This window comes from Typopeltis vanoorti, chromosome 11 (genome assembly GCF_054136105.1).
Source record: "Typopeltis vanoorti isolate ZY-2024b chromosome 11, IOZ_Tvanoo_1.0, whole genome shotgun sequence".
In the NCBI taxonomy this organism is placed as follows: Eukaryota; Metazoa; Arthropoda; class Arachnida; order Uropygi; family Thelyphonidae; genus Typopeltis; species Typopeltis vanoorti.
The window spans coordinates 123,601,761-123,627,894 of record NC_143559.1 but is presented as its reverse complement, the minus strand read 5'-3'; the positions used below and the strand labels follow the sequence as shown (position 1 = coordinate 123,627,894).

The 26,134-nt window shown below is 35.7% G+C and overlaps 1 protein-coding gene across 1 annotated transcript in view; it reads left to right on the top strand.

The window, feature by feature from the left end:
- The window catches only part of Nf1 (neurofibromin 1), a 1,119,557-nt gene that overhangs the window by 570,789 nt on the left and 522,634 nt on the right, over positions 1 to 26,134 (top strand). The window contains exons 30-33 of the mRNA XM_090400295.1: positions 8,157 to 8,287; positions 11,029 to 11,203; positions 12,542 to 12,557; positions 16,309 to 16,325. Of these exons, the coding sequence (XP_090256421.1) occupies positions 8,157 to 8,287; positions 11,029 to 11,203; positions 12,542 to 12,557; positions 16,309 to 16,325 (339 nt within the window). The remainder of the gene's footprint in view (positions 1 to 8,156; positions 8,288 to 11,028; positions 11,204 to 12,541; positions 12,558 to 16,308; positions 16,326 to 26,134) is intronic.

Sequence of the window (26,134 nt, the reverse complement as noted above, 5' to 3'; positions counted from 1 at the left end):
AGAGCTGGGTTAGAAGTGAAACACTTAGCCAAAGACTAGAGACTGCAGATATGAGAAAGATTAGAGGCATGAACAGAAGGCATCTATTTAATAATGCTGACAATATTAAACAGAATGGGAGAGGAAAGATTAGCAAAACAAGTGTTCTCTGCTGGGTTTGCAAGAAAAAGACCCAGAGGAAGACCAAGATATAGGTGGATTGATATGATAAAAAGTGCCTTAGAAGATTGAAATATAAGATCTGATAATGTTGGAGTCTTTACAGGTAACATATTGATTTCGAGGAAAATTGTAGATAAGAAGTTAGTAATGATGTAAATTTTTCATGTAATACTATCATATCCTGTACATCCCTTTAGGGTACATGGCAAGAATTTGATGATGATGATTTGCTGTTTCATTCAAGATCATTTTGGCATGGTTCCATAATTCATCTGATATGGCATTTTGTTACACTCATGGAATGTTTCTTTGCTTTTATTTTTATATGCATCAGGGATTCTGGTAAAACAAAACCGTTTACTGGTTTGTTCTTTATGATTTATAAATGGATTCTAACATCAGGAATTGTGATATGATTCAGACTGCTCTGGGACAAGTCTTTGAAGTGAAGATGGTAAATTAAATATTTTACCATAGTTTTCCATCTGTTTGGAATCATTATATAGTCTCATTTCTAAATCTGTTTATAGGGGACCTCCAGGTGTAGAGTCTCCTCTGATGTTGTTGGAAAAATGTGTTTATGATAGGCAGTTCATTCTCACTGCAAAAATCTATTAGCTTTTAAGATCTCTGATTTCTAGCACTAAGTGTATACCTTGCATATGTGCTTTCACCATGATTTCTACTTCCAGTCTTGGCATTTAGGTCTCTTTGGTGCATTGTCCTCTCGTTTAGTTTTCCTCTAAAGCAGGGGTCGCCAAACTTCTTCGACCGTCGACCCCCTTCAAGAGTTTCTTGACTTTTTATCGACCCCCCCCTCTACTATTATGTAATTATAATAGGACAAGCAAAAAAGACGCTTATGTTAGTTTTTAGATTGTTTATTTTATGGTTACAGTGCTTATTGTATGTATGATATAGTATATATTATTATATTGGCTTAACGTCAAAGGAATACTTTTTTTTTTTGACGTCCTTCTTAACATTACATATTTGATAGGAGAGATAAATAATATATAAAATATAAAATTTAATTTAGATAACAAAATAATAATACAATCTTCCTTATATATATGAAAATAAGACTTTTATTAACTTAGTATACAATTTACTAACGTTGTCAACGTGAAGGGTGTGCTTCGTGACTCTTGACAAGATTAGCAATGTTGGGTTCAAAATTAGTAAGTTTCAGCCTTAAATTGCCACAGAATTCTATATCTAGCTTATTTCTTTGTTTTGTGAAAATGGAATTAACATGGCTGAAACCAGCTTCAACCATGTACGAGCTTGGAAATGCAAGCAAAAAAGGGGAGTACCACTTCAGAAAGTTTTGGATATTTTTCTACAACATTTATATTCGTCCAAAAGTAACAAAGTCCTATTTTTAAAAAGCGTCTTAGCTTCAAGATCAACTGACAATTCAACAAGTTCATCTTGTAAGTTACATTCGATATTTTCAATATCTGCAGAAAATGGAGTGATAGCCCAATCTGGAATGTGCATGTTTTCAAATTTTCATATTTTCACGACCTTGCTCCATCTTACAGGTCCTATTTATGTCACTGTTCCCTCGATTCACTCTTAATTGCATTGTCATTCAGGATGGAGGTAATCCAAGTTAACCGAATTAAATATTACCCGTACAGCGATGTTTTATATTTTTCAGTCGACCCCTGAGCCCGAATTGACCCCTAACAATGTTATATCGACCACTTTGGTGACCACTGCTCTAAAGGCTATATTTAATTCATTGTAGAAGATGTCAATGGTATCCTCATTAATTTCAGCCGTAGGAGCATAAGCCTGAAAACACATGATTGATTGGTTGAGGTCTTGCATTTAATCCTTGAGGTCACAATTCCATTGCTGATAAAGCTAGGACTCAGGGTAGACCTCAAAAAAGGATATTGGATGGATAAGGAGTCTATTTCAGTCTCATTATCCATCCAATATCCTTTTTTGTCTATTATATTTTATTATATATTATATTATATATTGGCCTATACCCCTATTTGGTGTTATGATGATAAAGTTGACACCAAGTACATCTTTTGCTGTATTACTATCAACTATCACCACTATGCCAGCATAGTTAAATTATTGCAAACCAGAGAATTAGATGGTATTGGTCATCTTGGCCACAAAATATCCTGACCCTCTCCAGTGGGTTCAGCAATATTTAAAATATTTGAACTTTGAAGAGTAATTTTTTCCTGGAGTATATCTTCTAATTTTCCTGTCTGCAGGAGACCACAAACAATCCAGGTTCCTAATCTTAATATTTTCCTAAGAGATTAACTTGTTTCTTGGCAGATTTTATTATATTTTATTATATATTATATTATATATTGGCCTATACCCCTATTTGGTGTTATGATGATAAAGTTGACACCAAGTACATCTTTTGCTGTATTACTATCAACTATCACCACTATGCCAGCATAGTTAAATTATTGCAAACCAGAGAATTAGATGGTATTGGTCATCTTGGCCACAAAATATCCTGACCCTCTCCAGTGGGTTCAGCAATATTTAAAATGTTTGAACTTTGAAGAGTAATTTTTTCCTGGAGTATATCTTCTAATTTTCCTGTCTGCAGGAGACCACAAACAATCCAGGTTCCTAATCTTAATATTTTCCTAAGAGATTAACTTGTTTCTTGGCAGATTTTGTGTTGGATTGAGAAATGGATCCATTTAACCTCATAGTTAACTGTTGTCTTGATTGAAGATGCACATTCCTTTTTGCTCTGAGCACAATGGTGCCTCGTTGGTATGCCAGACTAGTAGCTTCCCACTCACTATATTTGGACGACATCAAACAGGAAAGAAATATCCAGGGGAAGAGCAAATTAAAGCAGTAGAAAATCTTGTAGAAGAGAAACATATTAATAAAATTTGTGAGGAGATATCCCCCATAAGGACAGTAATGAAACAAACTTTTGCTTTTCAAAAATCAAAGTGCTCTTTAATAGTTTCAGGCAAATAACTACAACATAGAAGATAAACATGGCCACATTCTAACCAAGAAACAAGAAATTTTAGAGATGGGAAAGGAATACTGTGAGGATGTATACAAAATTCATATATATTATATAATGAATGTTTAATACAAACATGAGCAAATGAGCTTCTCATTCTCAGAGAGGAGGTGGAACTAGTTATCAAAAATATGAAAGCTGGAAAAACAACAGGTAATGATAGAATTTATACTGAGATGATAAAGAGCATGGGCAGAGCAGGGGTTGCTGAAATTATGCAGTTGAATTTGGGTTATTGGTATCTGGCTAATGTTCTGGGTGAGAACAATCTTCACACCAATCCATAAAAAAGGAAACACCAAGAAATGTGAAATCTGTAGAACAGTGGCATTAATCTCAAATACAAGCCAAATCATGCTTTATATTATCAAAGAAAGCATTCATAATTACTTGAAAAAAGGTTCTATCTCTTTAGAGCAATTCAGGAAGGGAAGAGGTAACAGATGAGATCTCAAATCTCAAACACCTTATTGAGAAATTAAGAGAATTTGGTAATCTTGCTTACTTAAGCTTTATTGACTACACCAAAACCTTTAACTGTGTAAATTAGAAATTGATGTTAAAAAGAATGTCTAAGACATTCTTTCCCCAACATCATATCTAGTTGGTAAGTCAATTTGACAACAATAACCAACCTGCAGTTAGAATTGATAATATGTTATCAGATTAGTTCTGTTTACAAAAAAAAAAAAGAGTAAGACAAAGTTTTATACTATCTCTTGGACTTTTCAATCTCTGTGATGAAGAAATCATTGAGAGATTCCTGGATAAGGCGTTTGAGCGAGGTAATGGCTAACGGCATACCTAGAGTCCAGAGAGTAAATCAAGTGGGAGTTAAAATGGATGAATAACACCATTAAGCTTGATCTGCAAAAAAAAGAAACAATTGTGGAGGGAATTTCAGGAGAAAGGTATCTGCAGGCACACGAACAGTACAAAGCACAGGACAGAAGGGTAACTAGTGTGGTAAGAAAAGAAAAAGCAGATTATGAAAGGAATTTAGCAACGCAAGCTAAAAAAGAATCCCAAACAGTTCTTTTGATATGCTGCAAGTAAAAGAAAAAAATGTATATGTCAGAATGTATACGGCAAAATTTTAAGGATTGCTGATGGGAGGGAGATCACTGAATCAGTCGAAATAGTAGAATTACTAAGCAAATACCTTGCTTTGGAGAACCAATGGCTCATACAGGAATTGACGTGAATAGTATATTACAAAACCTTCATGTGAATACATCTATGCGATTGGATGGTATAACAGCTCGAGTCTTATGTGAAGTGGCAAAGAAATTGTCAGTGTTCTTGACAATATTGTTTAAGTCTCAGCTCTGGGTTAGTTCTGAAGGGGTGGTGGAAAGAGGGGAAAATCATTCCATTGCATAAAGGAGGCTCCAAGGCTGCTGTTGCAAATTACCAATTATCAGGAGTTTTCAAATTTTGGAGAAATTAGTCGAGCAAAATACAGGAATGGATAGATGGAAATGGAATACTGTATGGGGGATAGCATGGTTTTGTGAAGGGTAGATCATGCCTCAGTAGCTTGCTCACGTTTTATAATACACTGACAGCTGAACTGGATAAGGGTAATGGGTTTACAGTGATACTGCTGGACCTTGCTAAGGCCTTTGACAGGATACCACATGGAATTCTAATCAGTAAACTGCCGCACATGGGGATGGATTATAGGGTTGGTGAGATGGATAGGAGGGTAGTTGATAGAGAGAGAGAGATATCAGAGAGCAGTTTATTCAGGAGTAGAGTCCAAAAGAAGGCCTGTAACTAATGGTGTGCCACAAGGTTCTTGGACCTCTGCTATTTAATTTGTTCATTAATGATATAAGAAAGGATCTGAGAGGAATTGTTCAATTCATTTGCCAATATTGCAAATTTGGATAGAGCAATAGTGAATACACATGAGGTCAGAATTTTGCAGGATGATTTGGATAGATTGGCAGACTGGGCTAAGGAGAATCGATGTCAGTTTAATATGGCAAAATGTAAGGTTATGCATTTTGGGGTGAATAGATTAGCAGCAGTATACCACATTAGTGGAACTGCACTCCAGGAAATTGATGAAGCCAGGAATTTGGGAGTGTTGGTGGAAAGAGACTTGAAGTTTGGGGGGGGAGGAGCACATAGCAAAAGTGGCTAAATTAGCTCATCAGATCACTTGGTTACTGAAGAATACTTTGATGAGCAGAGACAAGCAGGTTATTGTTCCTCTTTATCAAGCCTTGATAAGACCCCATCTTGACTACTGTGCCCAGATCTGGGTATCAGGGTTTCTTCTTGATGGGGAGGAGGTAGAGAGGATCCAGAGGCACGTGACCAAGATAATAGCTGGTCTATGGAATGAACCTAATGAGAAGAGGTTGAAGATCTTTGGGTTACAGAAATTCGTTGGTAGGTGGAAAAGGGTGATATGATTGAGTCATTCAAATGATTGAGGGGTTTTTACAGGATTAATCAGAGGAAATTTTTCAGAAGCGGTCTGGTGGTGGGATAACTAGGGCCATCCATGGAAATTGAGCAAGAGTGTAGTTAGCAAGGGTGTTAGAACTAGGTTTTTTACTGGGAGAGTGGTAAATGAATGGAATAAGTTGCCAGAGTCTGTTGTGGGTGCCATGACTGTGAATGAGTTCAAAGCAAAGTATGATAGATACTGTGCGAATGCTGAATAGTTCTTGACATGCAGTGAGTCTAAGGACTACTTCTTGGAGTTGCCTGTAATAATATTAATAATAATAAATGGAATAGAGACATATATTGATAGGTGGTTCAAGAATCAATAACTTAAGACACATTGATAACATAGTATTACTAATAGAAAATGAAAAGGATATGAACCAACTCCTTGGAAGAATAGTGGCATAGTTTGATATGGACTCGAGATAAAACTAAGCTGATGATCCTACATAGTAAACATTATGGAACTCCTTTAGGACTGCTGACTAACATAGATAAAGTTGATCGGTTTGGGCTCATTGCTCTCTGTCAACAGGAGTCATATGCATGAAGTAAGAAGATGGATTACATTGAGAAAATCCACAATGGCTCAGCTCACCAACACATAGATCAGAGTGGTCAGATCCTTAGTCTTCTCCTGACTTCTTAGAGTCTTGGGGCAGTGAAAGCTGCCCCAAGACTCTAAGATAGCTTAGAGTCTTGGGCAGTGAAAGCAATTAAGAATATGAGATCAGTGCTTTGAAATGTGAAAAGAAAGATGCTTTGAGTTCTTCGGACAGAGAAAAGAACCAATGAGACCACATCAGAGATCAATTAAATCTTGAAATTAGTCTCTATATCTGGTGGAGAGAAGAATCCTCAGATAATTTTGACACATCTCAAGAAGAAAGGGAAAGAAAATTGATAGTCTTTATACCCGGCAAGATGCTAGAAGATATAAGGAGAGGCAGGTGCCATTGGTGCTGGCAAAATCAAGTTCCTGCTTTTACTTGACTATATATATATATATATAGAGAGAGAGAGAGAGAGATGAAAAAAAAAAAACTAATACATCATGTCAGAAGTCCATAGGGAGATTGACTGAGAGAGCGATCCATACATTCCTACTTAGAAGACTTCAATCAATCTCAAAACATGTTTAGGAAATTCCTGTCACTATACTATAAGTACATATGCATCCTAGGAAAATATGTTTCACTGTTATTTAGATACTTAATCCATGACAGAATCATCTGGGATCATTACACACAAAAAAGTGTGCTATGTATTTTCTGCTGAGCTGATAAAATGCAGCTAACCTCGAAGCTCACATAATTGTTGTGAATAAAACAACTATTAACATGAATCAAAGTCTATCATCACTATTCTGAGTTTTCCTGGTTGTGTTATAAATTTAATTTCTGAATATAAGTTCATTATTTACCAAAAACCCAAATCCTTCTATTCAGTAATTTTGGATTTTAAATTTAAGGCCTAATTGATGATCTAAGAGCCATTTTTTCTTTTGAAAGATCTATATTAAACAGAAATAGAGCAGTTTTTTATGTCGTTTTTTTTCTTATGCCAGTCTGTGACAGATTGATTAGAAATCAATTTCATAATTGTGAGTTTTTTAATGACCATCTTTTCAGAGAATTCCATGTACATATTAGACCTCTTAAAACCTTGCTACCTCTTAAAACTGTTAGTAAAATTTTACAAATACTATCGTATATTTTGGCACATCAAATCAGTATAATTTTAAAGTTACCTTCACAGCAGTGATAAGCCTCCATGATGGTACATCACTAAAGCCACCTAATTCACCAACATGCATATATAAAATATTCTGCATGTGCAGTGTGTCATCTGTCTGACAAAAGACACATTACATGCTGCATGTAAAGTCTGTATTATGTTCAGACAGATGAAGCACTCAGGTTAGCTTACGTCAGTAAGTTTTTCATGCTACCAGTGAAAAAGCATCACATACTTCAGCAACTCGCAAGACTGCCATATGTTAATTCAACAGCTATGTTCGCATGTTCAAAGAAAATCAGTTAAAATGACATGCTGTTCAACAAAATGCAACAAAAAAATATCGAGGCATTATTTTAAACCAACTATGGTCAGCATATATAAAAGTCCTATGATGCCAGGAACTAGATTGTGATAAATGTTACATAGCACAGCTACATAAATAAGCATAAAATTACATGCTCTGACTTTAAACGTGTAGCTTGACAAATGAGCGATGTGTTTGAAATCACAGCATGTTGATTGCCATTAAATTAATGGCAGTTAGTTTTGAGAATTAATCTATTAAATTTTTAAAATTAGAATATTTATTGAATTAAACAGTTTTCATGTAATATTTTCTCCTTGCATTCATGCCATAAGTAATACCAAAAATTTACAAACTTTGATTATTAGTCGCAAAAATATATTTATTTTTTTAATAAATGAAAGGAAAATTAATATATTTGAATACTGTGCTTACTGTTTTCAGATTTCCTCATCAACTGCGAAGCATGTGTCACTGCCTTTATCAGGTTTTGAATAAAAGATTTCCTAATTTTCCACATAATATTAGTGCAGTTGGCACTGTTATATTCTTACGATTTATTAATCCTGCCATTGGTAAGTAAAGATTGGTAAACTAAAAAAAAAAAAGAACGTAAAGAAAAATGCATTTAACATAACAGTAACTTGAGAATGCTACAAAAAATTATGTTATTTATCATTCAAAAAGATGATTTAACAAAATTATGTTAATTTTTGGAAAGTATATGGAAGATTCTTTATTGCATATATGTCAGAAATATAATAGGGTAAGATGTCCCACTTTAGTTAATTTACTCACATTTTATAATCAGCATTGTTCTGCATATGGCTGATGTACAGATTGTTATATTCCTATATTAAAGAGAGATTCAGATTCTGTTAAATTAGCAGTGTCCGACCTTGATAAAGTTGTCAAGGAATTATAAAGGAAAAGGTGATCAGCATGCAGGGGTGACTTTGTATGGTAAGGAAAGTCAAAGCTAATTGTGAGAGAAAGCTAGCTGATGAAGTCAGAAGAAATTGTGAAGCGTTTTTTTGCCATGTGTCAAGTAAAAGGAAGGATGGTGGTGAGGAGATAACAGCAGCAAACCAAATAGTTGAATTACTGAGTTAGTAATTGGCAGGGATATGCCATCTAGGTAGTGATATTGCAATACCAGTTGTGATATTGAATGAGAATAGAGGTCGAAGAAATGGAGGTCAATGCAAATACAATCATGGGATTAGATGGCATATTGGCCAATGTTTTACAAGAATGTTCAAGAGAATTATCAACAATAATTGAGTTTAGAGCTCCTCTGGCCAAGCTGAGTGGAAATTTAATTTATTTAAGCCTCATTACCAGGAAGTTGTCAGTGGAATGAAAAGGGGACAAAATAGTCCCACTGCATAAAGGAGCTCCACAGCAGAAGTAACAAATTATAGGCCATTCGGCATCTCATTAGTAGTGGTTCAGATATTGCAGAGATTAGTGAAAGAGCGAATTTAGGACGTTAGGAATATGATACTCTATAAGGGACAACATGGTTTTGTGAACAGTAGGCCTTACCTTAGTAATTTGCATAATTTTTATAATAAAGTGACAATTGAGTTGGATAAGGGAAATGGCTACTCATTGATATTGCTAAAATTTCAAAGGGATTTGACATAGAAATCTGTTGCATAAATTAGAACAAATGGGAATGGATATGAATCTAGTGATTTGGAATAGTGGGTGGATGATAGACAGATATAAGACAGTGGTTTGTAGAGGAGTTGAATCGAAAAGGCAGATAACTATTGTATACTCGCAGGGCTTAGTATTTGATCTTCTGTTGTTTAATTTGTGCATCAGTGATATAGGAAATGATACAGGATTCTAAACTGGGAAGAGAGAGAGATTGTAAATGAAAGCAACAGAAATCCTGTAGGAAGTTTTAAATAGAGTTGCAGTATGGGCAGAGATAACTGGCTGCTAGTTTAATGTGGCCAGGTCTAAGGTGATGTACTTTGGGAAGAAGAGATCACAAACTGTGTACTATATTGATGGATCTGTAGGAAACTAATGAGGTCAGGTACTTGGTGGTAGTTGTGGACAGGGAGTTGAAGTTTAGAGAACGTGTTGTGATGGTAGCCAACACAGCACATCTCAGATTATGTGGTTGTTGAAGAACACACTAACAAGCAGGGGTAGAGAATTTGTTGTTTCCCTGTAAAAGGCTTTAATGATGCCACATATGGACTAGGGTACACAGATCTGCCAGAGCATGTGTCAAAGTTGTGGCAAGTCTAATGCAGCCTTTGAAAATAGATTGGTCTATGGGCTTCACAAGCTGGCTTATAGGTGAAAAGCAGATACACATGATAGAAGCATATAAATTATTAAAGCAGTCTTGCAGGATTGAAGACTTATCAGTAGATGGCAGGAAGGGAGAGAATGAAGGGTTATCCATGGAAATTGTGTAAGTGCATGGTTAACAAGGGTGTGAGGACTATATTTTTTTGCTTTGAGGGTGGTTGAATGGGTGGAATGAGTTGCCAGAGATGCTTCATCAGGGAATGAATTTAAGGAGCATTATAATAGGTGTTGTGTGAGTAATATGTATTGTGTAATTAATGGATCTTCCATGATGAATCTTCTGACTCTATGATGATACTTGTATAATAAAAATAAATACAACCAGATTATAGTTATTTCAGATATGAGAATTCAAAAAATCTTGAATACCATTTCTTCATTAATCAAATCTTAATATTGGAATGAGAGTGTGTTCATTTTCTGGTTATAAAAAGTAGTGATCTATTTAAGAAAAGTTTTTTTTTTTAATTATTTGAATATTTTATTTATTTTTTAAGTCGATGACATCCATGAAAGATAATACACATTATACTGAAATATTAGCATAAATAAAATCCAATTTTCATAATACTTCGTTTTGCAATGCCTATTTTATATAGAGCTGTCTGAATGCAGCTACCCGAAAGATTAATAAATGTACTGTATAATAAATGACTTGAAAGATTATTTAATACATTTTAGTTTTTGAAAGAAATATTGATTATTTAAACACTATAACTCATTCTTCGTTAAAGGAAACAGTGACATTAAACATTGATAAATTGATCAGAATTTACGTATATTGTTCTTCTCTTTTCTTTTTCTCATGTTTTTTTTTTTTTAATGTACACACTATTTAAGCATAATTGGATGAACTTTTTTTACTTATTGTGAAATACAAAATGAATATATATATTTCATATTAATAAATATTATAATGATTATAGGTAGGTTCTTTTGCTTTCCTGATTAATAATGGACTTAATCTTTTCACATTCAGTGTCACCATATGAAATGAGCATGATCGACAGACAGCCTACCCAGCGAACTAAAAGAGGTTTAATGCTGATGTCAAAAATTCTACAAAATATTGCAAATCATGTAGAATTCAGTAAAGAGCAACATATGCTTCACTTTAATGATTTTTTGAGGACCAATTTTGAAGCAGGAAGAAGGTATGTAATAGTTACTAATAATGTCCATTTTATGTTATGAAAGGAAAAATAGTTATCTGTAGAATATCCACAGGCTGTGAGCAATCTTTTCTCCTGAATGCAGAGTATGTTTAAAATAAGGGCATCGTATAGAAGTATACTTAAAAAATAATTCAGATACTTGAAAAAAGAAATCAAGGATTTTAAGATAGTTAAATAGCAAGCCAACTTTTGACAAAAGATACTCTCCTAAATACTCCCATTGTCTAGTATTAATTTCAGCAGACACTTATGTAGTCCTTTGAAAGTGATGTTTGCTTTCATAATACTAAACTGGCAGATCAAAGATCATTATCAGTTCAATTCTTGCCACCAACTAGAAGAACTTTTTCTAACCCTTTTTTTGGTTCAGCTGATTCCTGAGTTAGTCAAACTTTGGCACATGCAATTAAGGTTTTTACCCCCCCCCCCAAAAAAAAAATTCAGGAGTTTAGTCCTACAACTCAAGGAAGTTAACTGTAGAACTTGCACTATTTTAGACAATAATATGCATTGTTAGGAATACAAGATGGTAGCAGTTGTCTACTGTTCTTTCCTTCCTGTTTGCCAATGAAAAATCACTGCTAGTCTTAAGCTAGCTGTCAGCAATAGGTAAGGACAGAAAGTGGAGATGCTTATCATTCTTCTAAAAGTTATTTAGGGCTGTATTGCCTCACCTACTTTTTTTTTTTTTTTCAGACAAGTTTTATAAACTCAAGGAGATTTTCCATTCCCACAGTGGAATTCATACTGAATGACATGTTTGTTGGATATACTAACACTAGACCGACCAGGCCTGCAGTTTGGGGAATAAAACCATTAGTAGATTTATTATTATTAATAACTTCAGTAGGAAACTTGACTCAGTTTAGCTTAAATTCAATGTACATAACCATAACTTACCTTTCATTTATATAGATGTTACTTTTAAATGAAATCCTTAAAACTTTTTTTCCCCTTATTGAATAATCAATCTCATTAATAGAATTTAACCTATATTACAGGAGATGAAAATTGCCATCTGCAGTTTTAATCTGAAGTATTTTCTAGCTGAAAGTATTCAAGCATGCCTGTTATTTATATATATAGCACACACTCACACACCTTGGGTTTATTATATGTTTAAGATATCGAGAAATTATATACTTGGCTTTAATCCTTTTTCCCAAATAAGCAAAACAATGTTTTGTGTGTGAAATATATTCACGTCTGAGCTACTTGTATATAGAGGTTAATGACTTCATACCACTTCCCTTAGTATGCATCCCATAATGCAAAGCACACCCCATTTTGGATGTGTATAATGCTATGCATAATGAGGAGTGGCCCTTCTCATGTTGAGTAGATATGCAGACATCATTGGGACACTTGAGGGTAAGAATGTGCATAATATGACTAAGTTAGTACCACTGGTAACAAACCAGAATGGGATAGTTATATAAAGTGTCAGGATAGCAGTGAGCAAGGGGATTTTGCACTTTATATACACTAATGCCAGGAGCATTTGAAACAAGCAGGAGGAATTTTTGGTATTGGTTAGTTTATCCTGGCCAGAGGCTATTGGCATTCCTGAGACATGGTTAACAGAAGATGATATAGTTAGTTGAGAGAAAAGAATGGGGGGAGGAGTGTTATTGATTATAGGTGATGAACTGCAACCAAAGAGAGTAGAAGTTCATCTGTAGGACAGAGAAAATAGCACATTTGAGGCTATCTGTGTGAGACAGAGACGCAGAACAAAATGTACATTTGGATGCTTCTATAAACCAAGGGATTGAAAAGATGATGAAGATGGTATACATCTGCAAATAGACTCAATAAGTTGAGGATAGGTAATTATTATGGGAGATTTCAACTATGTAAACTTGGAAGGAGGAGAGGACACATGAGAGGATGGAAATGAATTTATGCAGTTACTAAGGGATAATTACCTGAGACAGCATGTGATGGAATGTACTAGGGATTCAAGAGTGCTCAATCTAGTAATTGGATCTGAGAATTTGTCTATAACGAATATTACCATGTTGCCACCATTTGGTCAGAGTGATCATGTGGTCTTGACTTGGGAGTTGGCTGTGCACCTTTTCATTTAAGATGAAATTGATTATTTTTATACTATTTATTATTTATTTTATACTATTTATTATATTATTTATATTTTATACTATTTATTATTATTTATTATTTATTATACTACATGGCTGGTAAGTATAACAAGCTTGGAGATTACTTGGATCAGTGCCATGGCATGTAAAACTGCAAGGGCTGGATGCTGATAGTGCATGGGAAGTGGTGAAGGAGTGTTTGAGGGGAGGGGGGCGGCAATGGCAGACTGCATACCTAGAATCAGTAAATCACGTGGGAGTTAAATGGATGAATATCATCATTAAGCTGGAGCTGCAGAAAAAGAAACAATAGTGAAGGGAACTTAAGGAGAAAGGTGACCTGCAGGCAGAGCCAGCTTAACACGGTAAGCAGGAGATGAATTGTATTGGAGTGCCTTCGTCAACGGCTGCTGAAGTGAGTAGAACAAAATAAAATAAAAACACATTTTAATATTCGCGTTTATTAAATGTGGATATGCACTAAATATATTGCAATAAATATTGTGGCATTTAGCAAAACGGCAAATTGTTTTGTGGTATGCATAGTATAAAGCTGGCAGAAGCACTAGATGAGCCGGCGCTTGCCCAGGGTGCCTTACACTACCGACTTTGTTTTTTACATGCAGTGCACATTCACCAGTTAGGATGTGAGGTGCTCAACTTAAAATTGCATCAGGGCACCAATACCCCCCCCCCTAGAGCTGGCATTGCCTACAGGCACATAAACAGTACAAGGGAAAGGCCAGAAGGGTAACTAGTGTGGTAAGAAAGGCAAAAGCAGATTATGAAGGAAGTTAGCAATGCAGGCTAAAATAATCCCAAATTGTTCTTTCGATATGCTGCAAGTAAAAGAAAGAATTTATGTGCCAAAATGATTTTAATGAATGCTAATGGTAGGGAGTTAACTGAATCATTTGAAATCGTAGAATTACTAAGTGAACACTTTGCAAGAGTGTATCATCTAGGTCAGTGGTGGCGAACCTATGGCATGCGTGCCAGAGGTGGCACACCTGAGAATTTTGCTGGCAGGTCAACGATTTACATGTGTTATCGTTTTATACGCTTATAAATTATTCAGCCCCCCCCCCCATTTTTTTTTTTTTTAATTATTACAATATATAAAAGCTAAATTTTGTTTTACAGGAGAGAGCAGCTATGAAGACATGAATTTGATTGGTGCGGTATAAACAAAAGATCACGCGACCCAAAGACAAATGGAACTGACAATTTTTGAGTTGAAATGCTAATTCTCTTCAACCGAATTCCATAACATCTGCAACTGTCATAACAACATAGTTTTAAGACATTCACGACGGGGTGTCGTTTATCGTTCCGACAGAACTTCTCATTACCGATGGGCTCAACTCACACAAAGTTTCAACCAATGATTGGTTTTTATTGCCTTGTTTGCATTTCAGCTGGAAGGGGAACTCACACAAGCATTATATGGCATGTTTCATTTCGTGGTAGAATTTTATTTGAAGTTAGCCTCTGTAATCTGTCATAATGACATCGAGAATTTCAAATGCAATCAAACAAACACTTATTTCATGTAATTGAAAAATTGGACAATAGTATTAGTTAGATACTGTGTTTCCGGTGCAACATATGGTTTTGCTTGCCTATACAGCATAGTTTCTGTGAGAGGGGTACATGTGATTCATTAGTTAGGTGCCGTTTTTATTCCAGTTGTCTCTAATTGTACTGTTTGTTGAGAAATATATTACACAGACTGCAAAAGCCTCTGTACCTTATTCAAGGATACAATAAAACTTTTTTTTTTCTTGCATCTACAGTATATAATGGCTGTTGGGGAGGGCATGTTGTTTTTTGTATGGGAGGTATATATGCAAAACTTTTTAATGTCTTTTTTTGTAAAGTGAAATCAGGGGGTGCCAATTATAGGACAAGTCATATTCAACAGTAAGTGTTCACCGACAATTCGACATCCTTCTGCTGCTTCCCCTGCTCCGCTGACTTCTATGGCGAGTTACAATGCATAAATATTTTTCTCACTACCGTTTTTTTTTTTTTTTTTTTTTTCCAAACCAACATCATTAAAATCAATTTAATAATGCAATAATCAATTTTAATACTGAATAATAATATAAATTTTTGGTCATCAGAATGGGATATGTCAATGAAACTTACCAGAAGTTAATTTAATGATGTTGGCTTGAGGAAACTACAATATTGTAGCATTAGTTCTGTGATTGATAACTAATTTAAATGCGTACTTTTATATTTGTTGACATGCTACACCATATACATTAAGTGTATTAATACTCTTTATGATTATGCCATAATTAATTATTAATACTTATTTACTAAAATAAATAGCCAAAAGGCTTCACATCGGTGATACAAAATTATATAAATTAAGTGGATATTAAATCCAGTATTATTTGAAAGCTGACTACAGTAACTATAGAATTTTCGTGGGAAATTTGACCAGTGAACTTACGGGAATACACTCGCCGCCATACTACAAGTTGCCTTAGCCGCTAGAGCAATATATACTTATACTGCTCATGGGCATGCTGATCACCTTTTATTTATAATCCCTCCACAACCTTTTCTTTGCTTAATCTTTGCCAATTCTTGCTTAATGAAGCTATTGATTAAGCTTCATTAAGAAAGAATTCTTTTTCTTTAAGAGATACTTGTACCATTAGAGGTTTCTTTAATTCCCACGAAAAACAAGAAAATAAATATTACTTATTTCTTGTGTTTTTCATGTGAATTAAAGAAGCTCTTCATCCATGTAACTCCTGCCTGATTTATCCTTCTGATTCTGGGTTGCTGCTTTCTTCAAACACCCTTTGACCACCTCCCATGACCCACCAAGATCTCTTCTCTCCAAATTCGTATGCCATGGTACTGCTGAAAGCTGACTCCTCAGCTTGTCATGATCACCTGCCCTGTAATTCCACCTTAACAGAAAATTCTGCCTGTCTCTCAGTTTTGTAGGTAAAAGATAAGAAATTGCTTTCCTCCACGTGGAGGGAGCCTAGCTAGATGGTTACTGTTAAGTTTTGTGATGCTGTGGTCAGATCTACCATGTTCGAACTTCATGTCCCTTTCCTTACATGCTGTTTCAGGTAATAACTCTCAGCAGGGGTACAAATTCCACTTCTTTTCCTCTCTTTTAAAATTCCCCCCCATTTGATATCCCCCATAATAATTACTTGACCTGCACTCATTGTGCTAATTTGACATTGCATATTATCTTCATTCTCCCTTATATCCTTTACATGAGCTTCCCTCTGCATCCCTGTTCTCCTGATGTACTTTATTTATTTTTTTTGTCTGCTCCCATTAGCCAAACATCCTGCTCCTTTTGAAGATAATGTACCTTTTGTCTTCTATTCCTATGACTATATTATTATTATTATCATGTGACACCTCCAAGGAGTCCAAAGACTCATCGAGGGAGAACACCTACTCTACAATTCTTCGTCTCAACCACTCAATCCACCAACTACAGTGAACCATATCATCTACATCAACACCATCTACTGCTCACCACCACTAATATTTTCACAGACAATCACAAACATCCATCCCCATGGCAGCATTCAAGCCCCGCAGCCTTTGGGCTGGAGAGCAGATATGCTAACCACTTCGCCAACCAGACCCTATCCTCATTCAGCCAAGTTGAGCTAGCCAATGCCAAAAACTCCTCATCCTTATTTCAGATACTTCCAGCATTAGTATATGTAAACTGCAATACCTTCTTAATCCTGAAACCTCCTTTACACCTTGTGCTGCCTAGCCCACTAAATTTAAGAAAACCCGAGGTATTACATTTAGCATCATGTGATCACTCTCTCACTTAAGCACCTCTAGATTGCCTGGACTCCCAAATAGTTTGTCACATCCTTAAATCTGGGTCTTGGCAAAGAGTGCATTTTCAGCAGAAGTGTACACACTGTTTTCATAGCGAAAACCTTACTACATTATTAAGAGCACATGAACAGTTACTATCAATTGCTTTCTGAATTTGCCTTTCACCAATCTTCATGTTACAGGCATGGTAATAAATGGAAGTCATCAAAACAGTGCATTGCCTACATATGCATGCCCACTATCTGGTAAGTAATAAATGTGCTCAAAGGTAGAAATGCCAGGTGCATCAGAAACAAAGGAATTGAGTTTGTTGCTTAATTGAATACGATGTTGCCCAGATGCTATGCCAGCACTTCCTCAAGCCTTGGGCCCTGAATAAGACTATGGAGACTTACTGCCACACCATTGACTCTTGCGAGTCCACTAGCTGATTAATTCTGACCATGCCATCCCAGGCTGACCATCTTGCCAGATCACAGAGTATTGGCACCAGTGTGGTGCCACTGTGGATGATGTTAGGCTGAGAATGACTCTGTGAGTCAAATAGATCAGGGAAGTCATCAGAATTGTGAGTACAGCGGAGGCAGAAATTGAAGGCAACAAAATGAGCTAGGATTAACTTGAGCCATAGTTAATCAGGATTCCTAATATAATAACCTTAGGCATGGGATATCAGACATGACAAATGCACAAGTTCAGTCTCTCATGAAAAGCTCAGGATTTGTTCATTAATGGCCCTTAGAAAGGCCTCATGGAGCATGTAGTGCAGAAAGTTAAGAGATGAGATGTTTCAGAGCATGCTAACTGTGATTCAGTGATGCATGACCAGGTCCATTGGGGAAGGTGGAGGGTAAGATTCCCCAGACCCATTATTTCTAATTTTGGGGATCTGCTAAGAGCTTTTTCCCTAGGCCTGGCATTAGCTCTCAACACCCCTGTGTAAAACATTTCAAGTTTTGTTAGTAGGATATCTGTAGGTGATAGTGCACATTATTGATGTTAGTATTGAGACTCTGGGATGTTGTGAAATGTCTGGAAGCATTTTTTTTTTTTTTTTTTATTTTTTATTATGTGGAATTTTGATATTTGAATTTTTTTCGTGTATGTATATATTTACAATTTTTTTACAATATGTTTACCACATTAATTCTAGAATTTTTTACACTGTTTCTCATGTTAGAGGGTAATAGTAAAGTAATTATTAATCTTTATTTGTAATAACTTATATTGTTGTATAACATGTCCAGTCTTGCCTTGTCCTTCAAGATAGTATTATCTTAACATCCCAAATATAGATTCCTTTATTCTAAGAAATTAAGTCTCATCAATTTTATGGGTTTTCAATGTATTTTATAAAAAGCATCTTATTTATATAGAGAATAGTCAAGAAATAACTAGTTGATATGAGTTGAATAATGTAATGCACAGAAATGTCTGCCATATTTTTCTTTTCTCTAATTCTTTCCACTTTTGTTTTGGCTTTGATTATTTGGTTCTGTTGAAATATTGTTTGCTGTGGAAGAGAAGGAAAAATAGGATGCCATTTTGTTATTTACAAAATATTGTAGTTCTTCCATTAGTTAGATCTGCAACTTCAGATGTATATGCTCTATTCTGCTCTGTTTAACACTTCTGCTGAACACAAGTGGTTTACTAATAATATTTTCAATGGCAGAAAATACTTGTATAAGAGGGATGGCCTGCACTTGAATCCATTTGGCATCAGGAGCCTGGAAAAATTACCTATTGGGACGAGACCTAATGCAGAGAGTCAGAGAAACTAGATCATCAAGGGGAGAATGGAAAAAATTTTTTGTAAAAGTTTCACCTATGGTATGCAAATATGATAAAGATATGAATGGCTTCAAACATGGTTAAGCATCTTGTGAAGGAGTGAAAATATATGCTTTGGGTTCAGTCCTTTTGAGTATGTCTGGGGAGAGAAAAGAGAAAGTTCTACAACAAGGCCAAATGGATTGCATATCTAATTATAAAAATTGGTAGGTTATAATTTGCTATGTCTATACACAAATGCCAGGTGCATCAGAAACAAAGGAATTGAGTTTGTTGCTTAATTGAATACGATGTTGCCTAAGATTGTTGGCATTAGTGAAAAATTACTATTAGTATCAGATGTGGTAACTGGGATCAAGTGTAATAGATATACTATTTTTTAGGAATGACAGAAGAGAGAGAAAGTTGAGTACTACTAATAACATCAGATGATTTAAGTCCAGTTAGGGTAGAAATGCAAGAAACAATGATGGTAACAGTGTTCCATGTAGTGGTGAGTTTGAGGCTATATGGTGAGGGGATTGCTACAGACCTGGTAGTTCAGTTTCGGGGGACGAGGAAATGCATCACTAATTTAGAATTATGGGCATTAAACTAGTGATCATTATTGGTGACTTGAATTATCTAAAATATTGATTGGGTAGAAGACAAATCTCATGATAAGAATAAAAAGGAATTTATTGAATTGTTGTGAGACAACTTTCTTAAGCAACATATGAAAGAAGGAACTTGAGGTCAAAGAGTGTTCATTTTTTCATAGCATCAGGTGGGGCGTCTGTTAAGTATAGGACTATTTTACCACGGGTTGGAGACAGTGATCACACCATGCTTTCTTGGGAAGTATCAAATTATATGGATGTTCCCATTAGAACAGGCTACATGCTGAACTACAAAGCTGAAAATTATGATCAGCTTAGGAGAGTACTATCTATGGTTAGCTATGGTTTATGTGAAAATACTAGTGGTGGTGGTGGTAGATAGCATTGATGTAGTTGTGGTTAGTTATGGTTGATGAAGAGTTGTAGAGTATCAGATTCTGAATTGGAAAAAATGTCAGCACTTCAAGGAAATCTTTGAAAAAGTGCTTAAATGAAGTGGTATCTGAATGTGTCCTAGTGTTCGAAGAATAAATAATTTGGGATTGAGATGGATGTATAACCTTATTAAGCAAGAAATTCGTAAGATTTTATGGAAAGAATATCATGAGAATAATGCCAGCCTGGTTGGGCTAGTGGTTAGTGTATCTGCTCTCCAGCGAAAAGGCTGTGGGTTCGAATCCTGCCTTGGGCATGGATGTTTTTCTGTGAAAATACTAGTGGTGGTAGGCAGTAGAAGGCATTGATGTAGTTGCACTTAGTTATGGTTGGTGAAGAGTTGTATAGGTGCCCTCCCTCGATGAGTCAATGGACTAACTGGAGGTGTTGGGTAATAATATTAATAATAAAATAATAATATGTTTGTATTCCTATGTAAAATCTCTCATGAGAAATTTTATTGATTAAATTTTCGAGATTGATTTTAGAGAGGTTTCCATACATATAGAAAATAGAGATTATAATGTAGTAAAATAAATGTTATACTTCTACTATTAAAATGCATAATTTAATGTATATTGAAGTATATGTAAAACGGAAAGTAAGGGATTAACCCAGATTATATTCGTCGCCAGATTTTGGTTCCAGGTATGTGATCCCAGGTGCGGGAGGGGGGGGGGGGAAGAGGAGAGGCCATTATTTCAATGTATTTCCTGTGGATGTAAGGACGTGCTATGAGAGTGTGTTAGAAATCGCGGTGACTTTGGCAGTTCCATTTCAGTTTCCCAACGGAAAATCAATCGAAGCTTTCCCAGAAAACTTCTGCAGCAGAACTGCCAGGATCGCCAGGCAACAGCCAGTACCCAGGAAGAAGACAAAACTTTATGCTAAATTAGCTGAAGTTTGTTCAAAAGGATTGAGCTGTGTTTGTAAAAGTAAAAGTAAGCACTACTTTATTAATGTCTTAAAAGCTTGCACTTGAGAATTGTATGTGCTTACAGGAAATTGTTAGTATTTAGTTAGTTAATAAGTTGCAGCAATGAAAGGGATAATGAATGTTGACCTATATATGTAGTGAACAAAATTTAGCTATGTGTAACATAAGAAGCACCTACATGTCTAATTTAGATATCTAAGCATTGTGACAGGGTTAACTAAGTCTTGTGTGTATAATGTTCAGTCGCATATTTTGCCTAGTGTGAATGTAACATGCCTTAGAGAGTTAATGTTCCCTATTTGGGTGTGCATTATACTATTTTACTAGGTTAAAATAAAACGTTTTGTTTGTGTAAAACTATCTTGCCTGATCTATTTGCCAATGCACTGTCTCCAAAAAAATTAGTGAACCTGCAAGCCTGTTTAATTAAGAATTGCCATGACTAGCTATAATAGATTGTATATGTTAGATTTGATTTTGCATATGTTCCATACTTATATTCTCAAGCTATATATAAATAATTTAGAATGGCACAGTCGTTAAACAAATTTTTCTAAATTTCATAGTTTGAGAGTTGGTACCCTGTTTATCATGGATAGGCTAATAACAAAGTCATCTACTAACAGTGGGAACATAAAGAAGATTATAGGGGATTAAAGGAGAGGTTTATATTAAGCAGATTATAGTTTTATTTACGTAAAGTAGAGGAAATAAGTTTGGCCTAAAGTGCACGTGTAAAAGGAATAAAAGGTGTGGTTGATAGCAGTATAAAGTTGATGATAGAATATTGATAATTGGATAATAGAAAATTTTACAATGGTGCAGCTGACAGTAAAATTTAACAATGCCACAGTCCTTGAGGGTACATTGCAGGAATTTGATGATGGTAATAAGATTGAGAGGAGTTGTGAAATATATAAAACACAGGCCAGAAAAATAATGAGTGTTGTACAGAAAGCTAAATCAGAGTATAAAAAGAAATTGACTTCTTGTATGTATCAGGTAATAAGTTTTATTGATTTCTAAAATACTTACACATATGCAATAATCTTCTTGAGAGCAACATTCCAACTTATTTTTACAAAATTCAGCACTAAGTGCTGCATATGTAGTTCATTTTCTACATTGGATTTCAATTAAAATTTTTAATAATACTTTTTTTTCTCTATAAAAAGTGTTGTTGAATGAAGTGAAAGTGGATGTGCAGAATCAGGGAGACTAGAGCTATTAAGGAGGGGGGGGGGGAGAAGTGGATATGCAGACATCAGTGAGGCAGTTGAGTATAAGAATGTGTATAATTCCCGAGCTAGTACGAAGGACAACAAATCAGAATGGGATAGTTAGTATAAGGCATCAAGACAGGGGTGGGACTAACGGGCTTCTGTATTTCATGTATACTAATGCCAGGAGTATTAGGAACAAGAAGGAAGAATTTTTGGTCTTGATTGGCTCTTCCTGGCCACAGGTTATTGGCATTAGTGAAAGAAGATGATATAGCTGATAGAAGATGATATAGCTAGTGGGATAGAATGTAAAGGGTATAGTGTGTTCAGGAGGGACAGAGAGAATAAAATGGAGGAGGAGTGTTATTGATGATAGCTGATGAACTGCAGCCAAGGAGAATAGAAGTTGAACTGCAGGATACAGAAAAGAGCACATTTGAGGCTATTTGGTGTGAGATTGAGACTAGCAGAACAAAATATACAGTTGGGTGCCTGCTATAGACCAGGTGATGGAATAGATGGACGCAATGAGTGGAAGGAAGATAATTAATATGGGGGTTATCAACTATGGTAACATTGATTGGAAGGAGGAGAGGACACACGTGAGGAAGGAATTGGATTTTATGCAGTTATTAAGGGATAACTATCCAAGACAGCATGTAATGGAAAACACTAGGAGTTTAAGAGTGCTTGACCTAGTAATTGCATCTGAAAATCTGACTGTAATGAATATGACCACGTTGCCACCAATTGGTGAGAGTGATCATAAGGTCTTGATCTGGGAGGTGGCTAAATGTGTGGAATTTTCAATTAAGACAGGGTACATGTGGAATTACAGGGCTGGTAAGTATGACAAACTTAAGAGATTGCTTGGTTCAGTGCCATGGCATGTAAAACTGCAAGGGATGGATGTTGATAGTGCATGGGAGGTGGTTAAGGAGTGTTTGCAGGAGGTAATGGCTGACTGTATACCTAGAGTGTGAATAGTAAATCAAGTAGGGGTGAAATAGATGAATAACACCATTATGCTTGAGGTGCAAAAAAATAAACAACTGTGGAGGGAATTTAAGGAGAAAGATGACCTGCAGGCACACGAATTGTATAAAGCACAAGCCAGAAAGGTAACATGTGGTAAGAAGAGCAAAAGTGGATTAGAAAAGGAATTAGCCATGCAAGCTAAAGAGAATCCCAAACAGTTTTTTCGATATGCTGCAAGTAAAAGAAAAAATGTATATGGCAGAATGATTTTAAGGAATGCCGATGGTAGGGAGGTAACTGAATCAGTTGATATAGTGGAATTACTAGGCGAGCACTTTGCAAGAGTATATCATCCAGGTGGTGATATTGCAGGAATGAAGGAACCAATAGGAAACCAACTTATATGGGAATTGTGGTGAATGAAGTTGAGGTGAATAATCTATTACAAAACCTTAATGTATACATCTTTTGGGATTGGATGGTATACCAGCTCGTGTTGTATGTGAAGCGGCTAAAGAATTGTCAGTGCCCTTGACCATTTTGTTTAATTTGAGTCTTGGGTCTGGGTTAGTCCCAAGGGGGTGGAAAGAGGGAAAATAGTTGCACTGCATAAAGGAGGTTCCAAGACTGTTGTTGCAAAATACCGACCGATCAGCATATCAGGAGTCGTTGATAAGGTCTTGGAGAAAGTAGTCGAGAAAAATACAGGAATGGATAGATGGAAATGGAATACTCTATGGGGGACAGCATGGTTTTTTGAAGGGTAGATCATGCCTCAGTAACTAACTTGCTCATGTTTTATAACACAGTGACAGCTGAACTGGATAAGGATAATGAGTTTACAGTGATACTGCTAGACTTTGCTAAGGCCTTTGACAGGATACCACATGGAATTCTAATCAGTAAACTACAGCACAATGGGGATGGATAGGAGGGTGGTTGATGGTGAGATATCAGAGAGTAGTTTATTCAAGAGTAGAGTCCAAAACATGGCCTGTGACTAGTGGTGTGCCTCAGGGTTCTATTCTTGGACCACTACTATTTAATTTGTTCATTAACTATATAGGAAAGGATCTGAGAGGAACTGTTCATTTGTTTGTTGATGATGCAAAGTTGGGTAGAGCAATAGTGAATGCATATGATGTCAAAATTTTGCAGGATGATTTGGATAGATTGGTTCACTGGGCTAAGGAGAATGGATGTTAATTTAATGTTTCAAAATGTAAGGTTATGCATTTTGGGGTGAAAAGATTAGCAGCAGTATATACCACATCGGTGTAACTCTACTCCAGGAGATTGACGAGGCCAGGGATTTGGGAGTGTTGGTGGATAGGGAGTTGAAGTTTAGGGGGCACATTGCAAAAGTGGCTAAATCAGCTCATCAAATCACTTTGTTACTGAAGAATACTTTGACGAGCAGAGACAAGCAAGTTATTGTTCTTCTGTATTGAGCCTTGATAAAACCCTATCTTGACTACTGTGCCCAGATTTGGGTGCCAGGGTTTCTTCTTAATGGGGAGGAGGTGGAGAGGATTCAGAGGTGAGTGACCAAGATGACAGCGGGTCTATGGAATGAACCTTATGAGAACAGGTTGAAGATTTGTGAGTTGCAGAAATTGATTGAGAGATGGAAGAGGGATGATATGATTGAGACATTCAAATTACTGAGAGGTTTCTATAAGATTAATTCAGAGGATATTTTTGAGAACAGGACTGGTGGTGGGAGGACTAGGGGCCATCCATGGAAACTGGATAAGAGTGTGGTTAGCAAGGGTGTTAGAGCTAGGTTTTTTGCTTGGAGAGTGGTAAATGAGTGGAATAAGCTGCAAGAGTCTGTTGTGGGTGCCATGACTGTGAATGAGTTCAAGGCAAAGTATGATAGATACTGTGTGAATGTTGAATAGTTATTCTTGACATGATGTTTAGGGCCTCCCTCGATGAGTCTAAGGCAGGGGTTCCCAACCTTTTTGGTCCTCGTACCTCTTGGCTTTTAGTAAATTATCCGGTACCCCCATATTAATTATAATAAGAAATAAATTCTTGAGTTTACCATACAGATTCAAAGAATATAAGAAATAAAAAGTAATTAAGTTTTCATAAAAGCTTTATTCGGTAAATAAATCAATTACATTATCATAAAATTGTAAAATCTTTATTAAACTGCAGAAAATCGACTAGTGAGACCCTTGGTTCTGTTTCTTATTCACCAATGTTTTGGTGAATAAGAAATAGAACCAAGGGTCAGAAACAATATTCACAACTATTTTAACCTTTTATGCTATATCTCCATGATACACTATCGGGTAGCACATAGTACCTCTGAGGGTCAGTGGAATTTCCTCGAGATCGAGGCAATACCAGAGTATCAGAGTGTCTGAGATTTACCTCTCGTAAAACGCCATGAAATTTATTTGTGCCACTTAGCGCTATTAGATTAATTAATATTAACAACCAAGAGGTAATCTCAGGACAGTACTTAATGATACCTCTTAGCTTTGCAGACGTGGCCAAAATATGCCCTTTTAATATCCCGCATAGGTTCACATTAATATTTTATAAGCGGTGCATTGGATTCCAGAAATCACAGAAAGTCTTTGTTAGAATCGAAAGCAAGGTTTATTATACTCAAAAGTTGATACACATAATAACATAAATTAAAATCCCATCTTAAGGGAGTTCCAGACAAGGTATATAATATTCAAACACTACTATTACACTCATAAAATATTATACAGTAGCTTCCTAAAGTAAGAATTATATTAACCTTTGCTAATGCATTAGTCATGTTCTATTATCACAATCAATCTAAAACTCAGTAGCTCTGTCAGACTACACAAGATAACATTCATATCTTTCACAATCTCTTTATTCTTTTGCCAATTCTTTACTCTAACATATCCTTAACTTCATTCAATATAAAGGCAAACTTTAACACGACAGATAGTAAGGTAAAAATCAATATTCTTCTAAAGTGATAACAATACAATCCTATC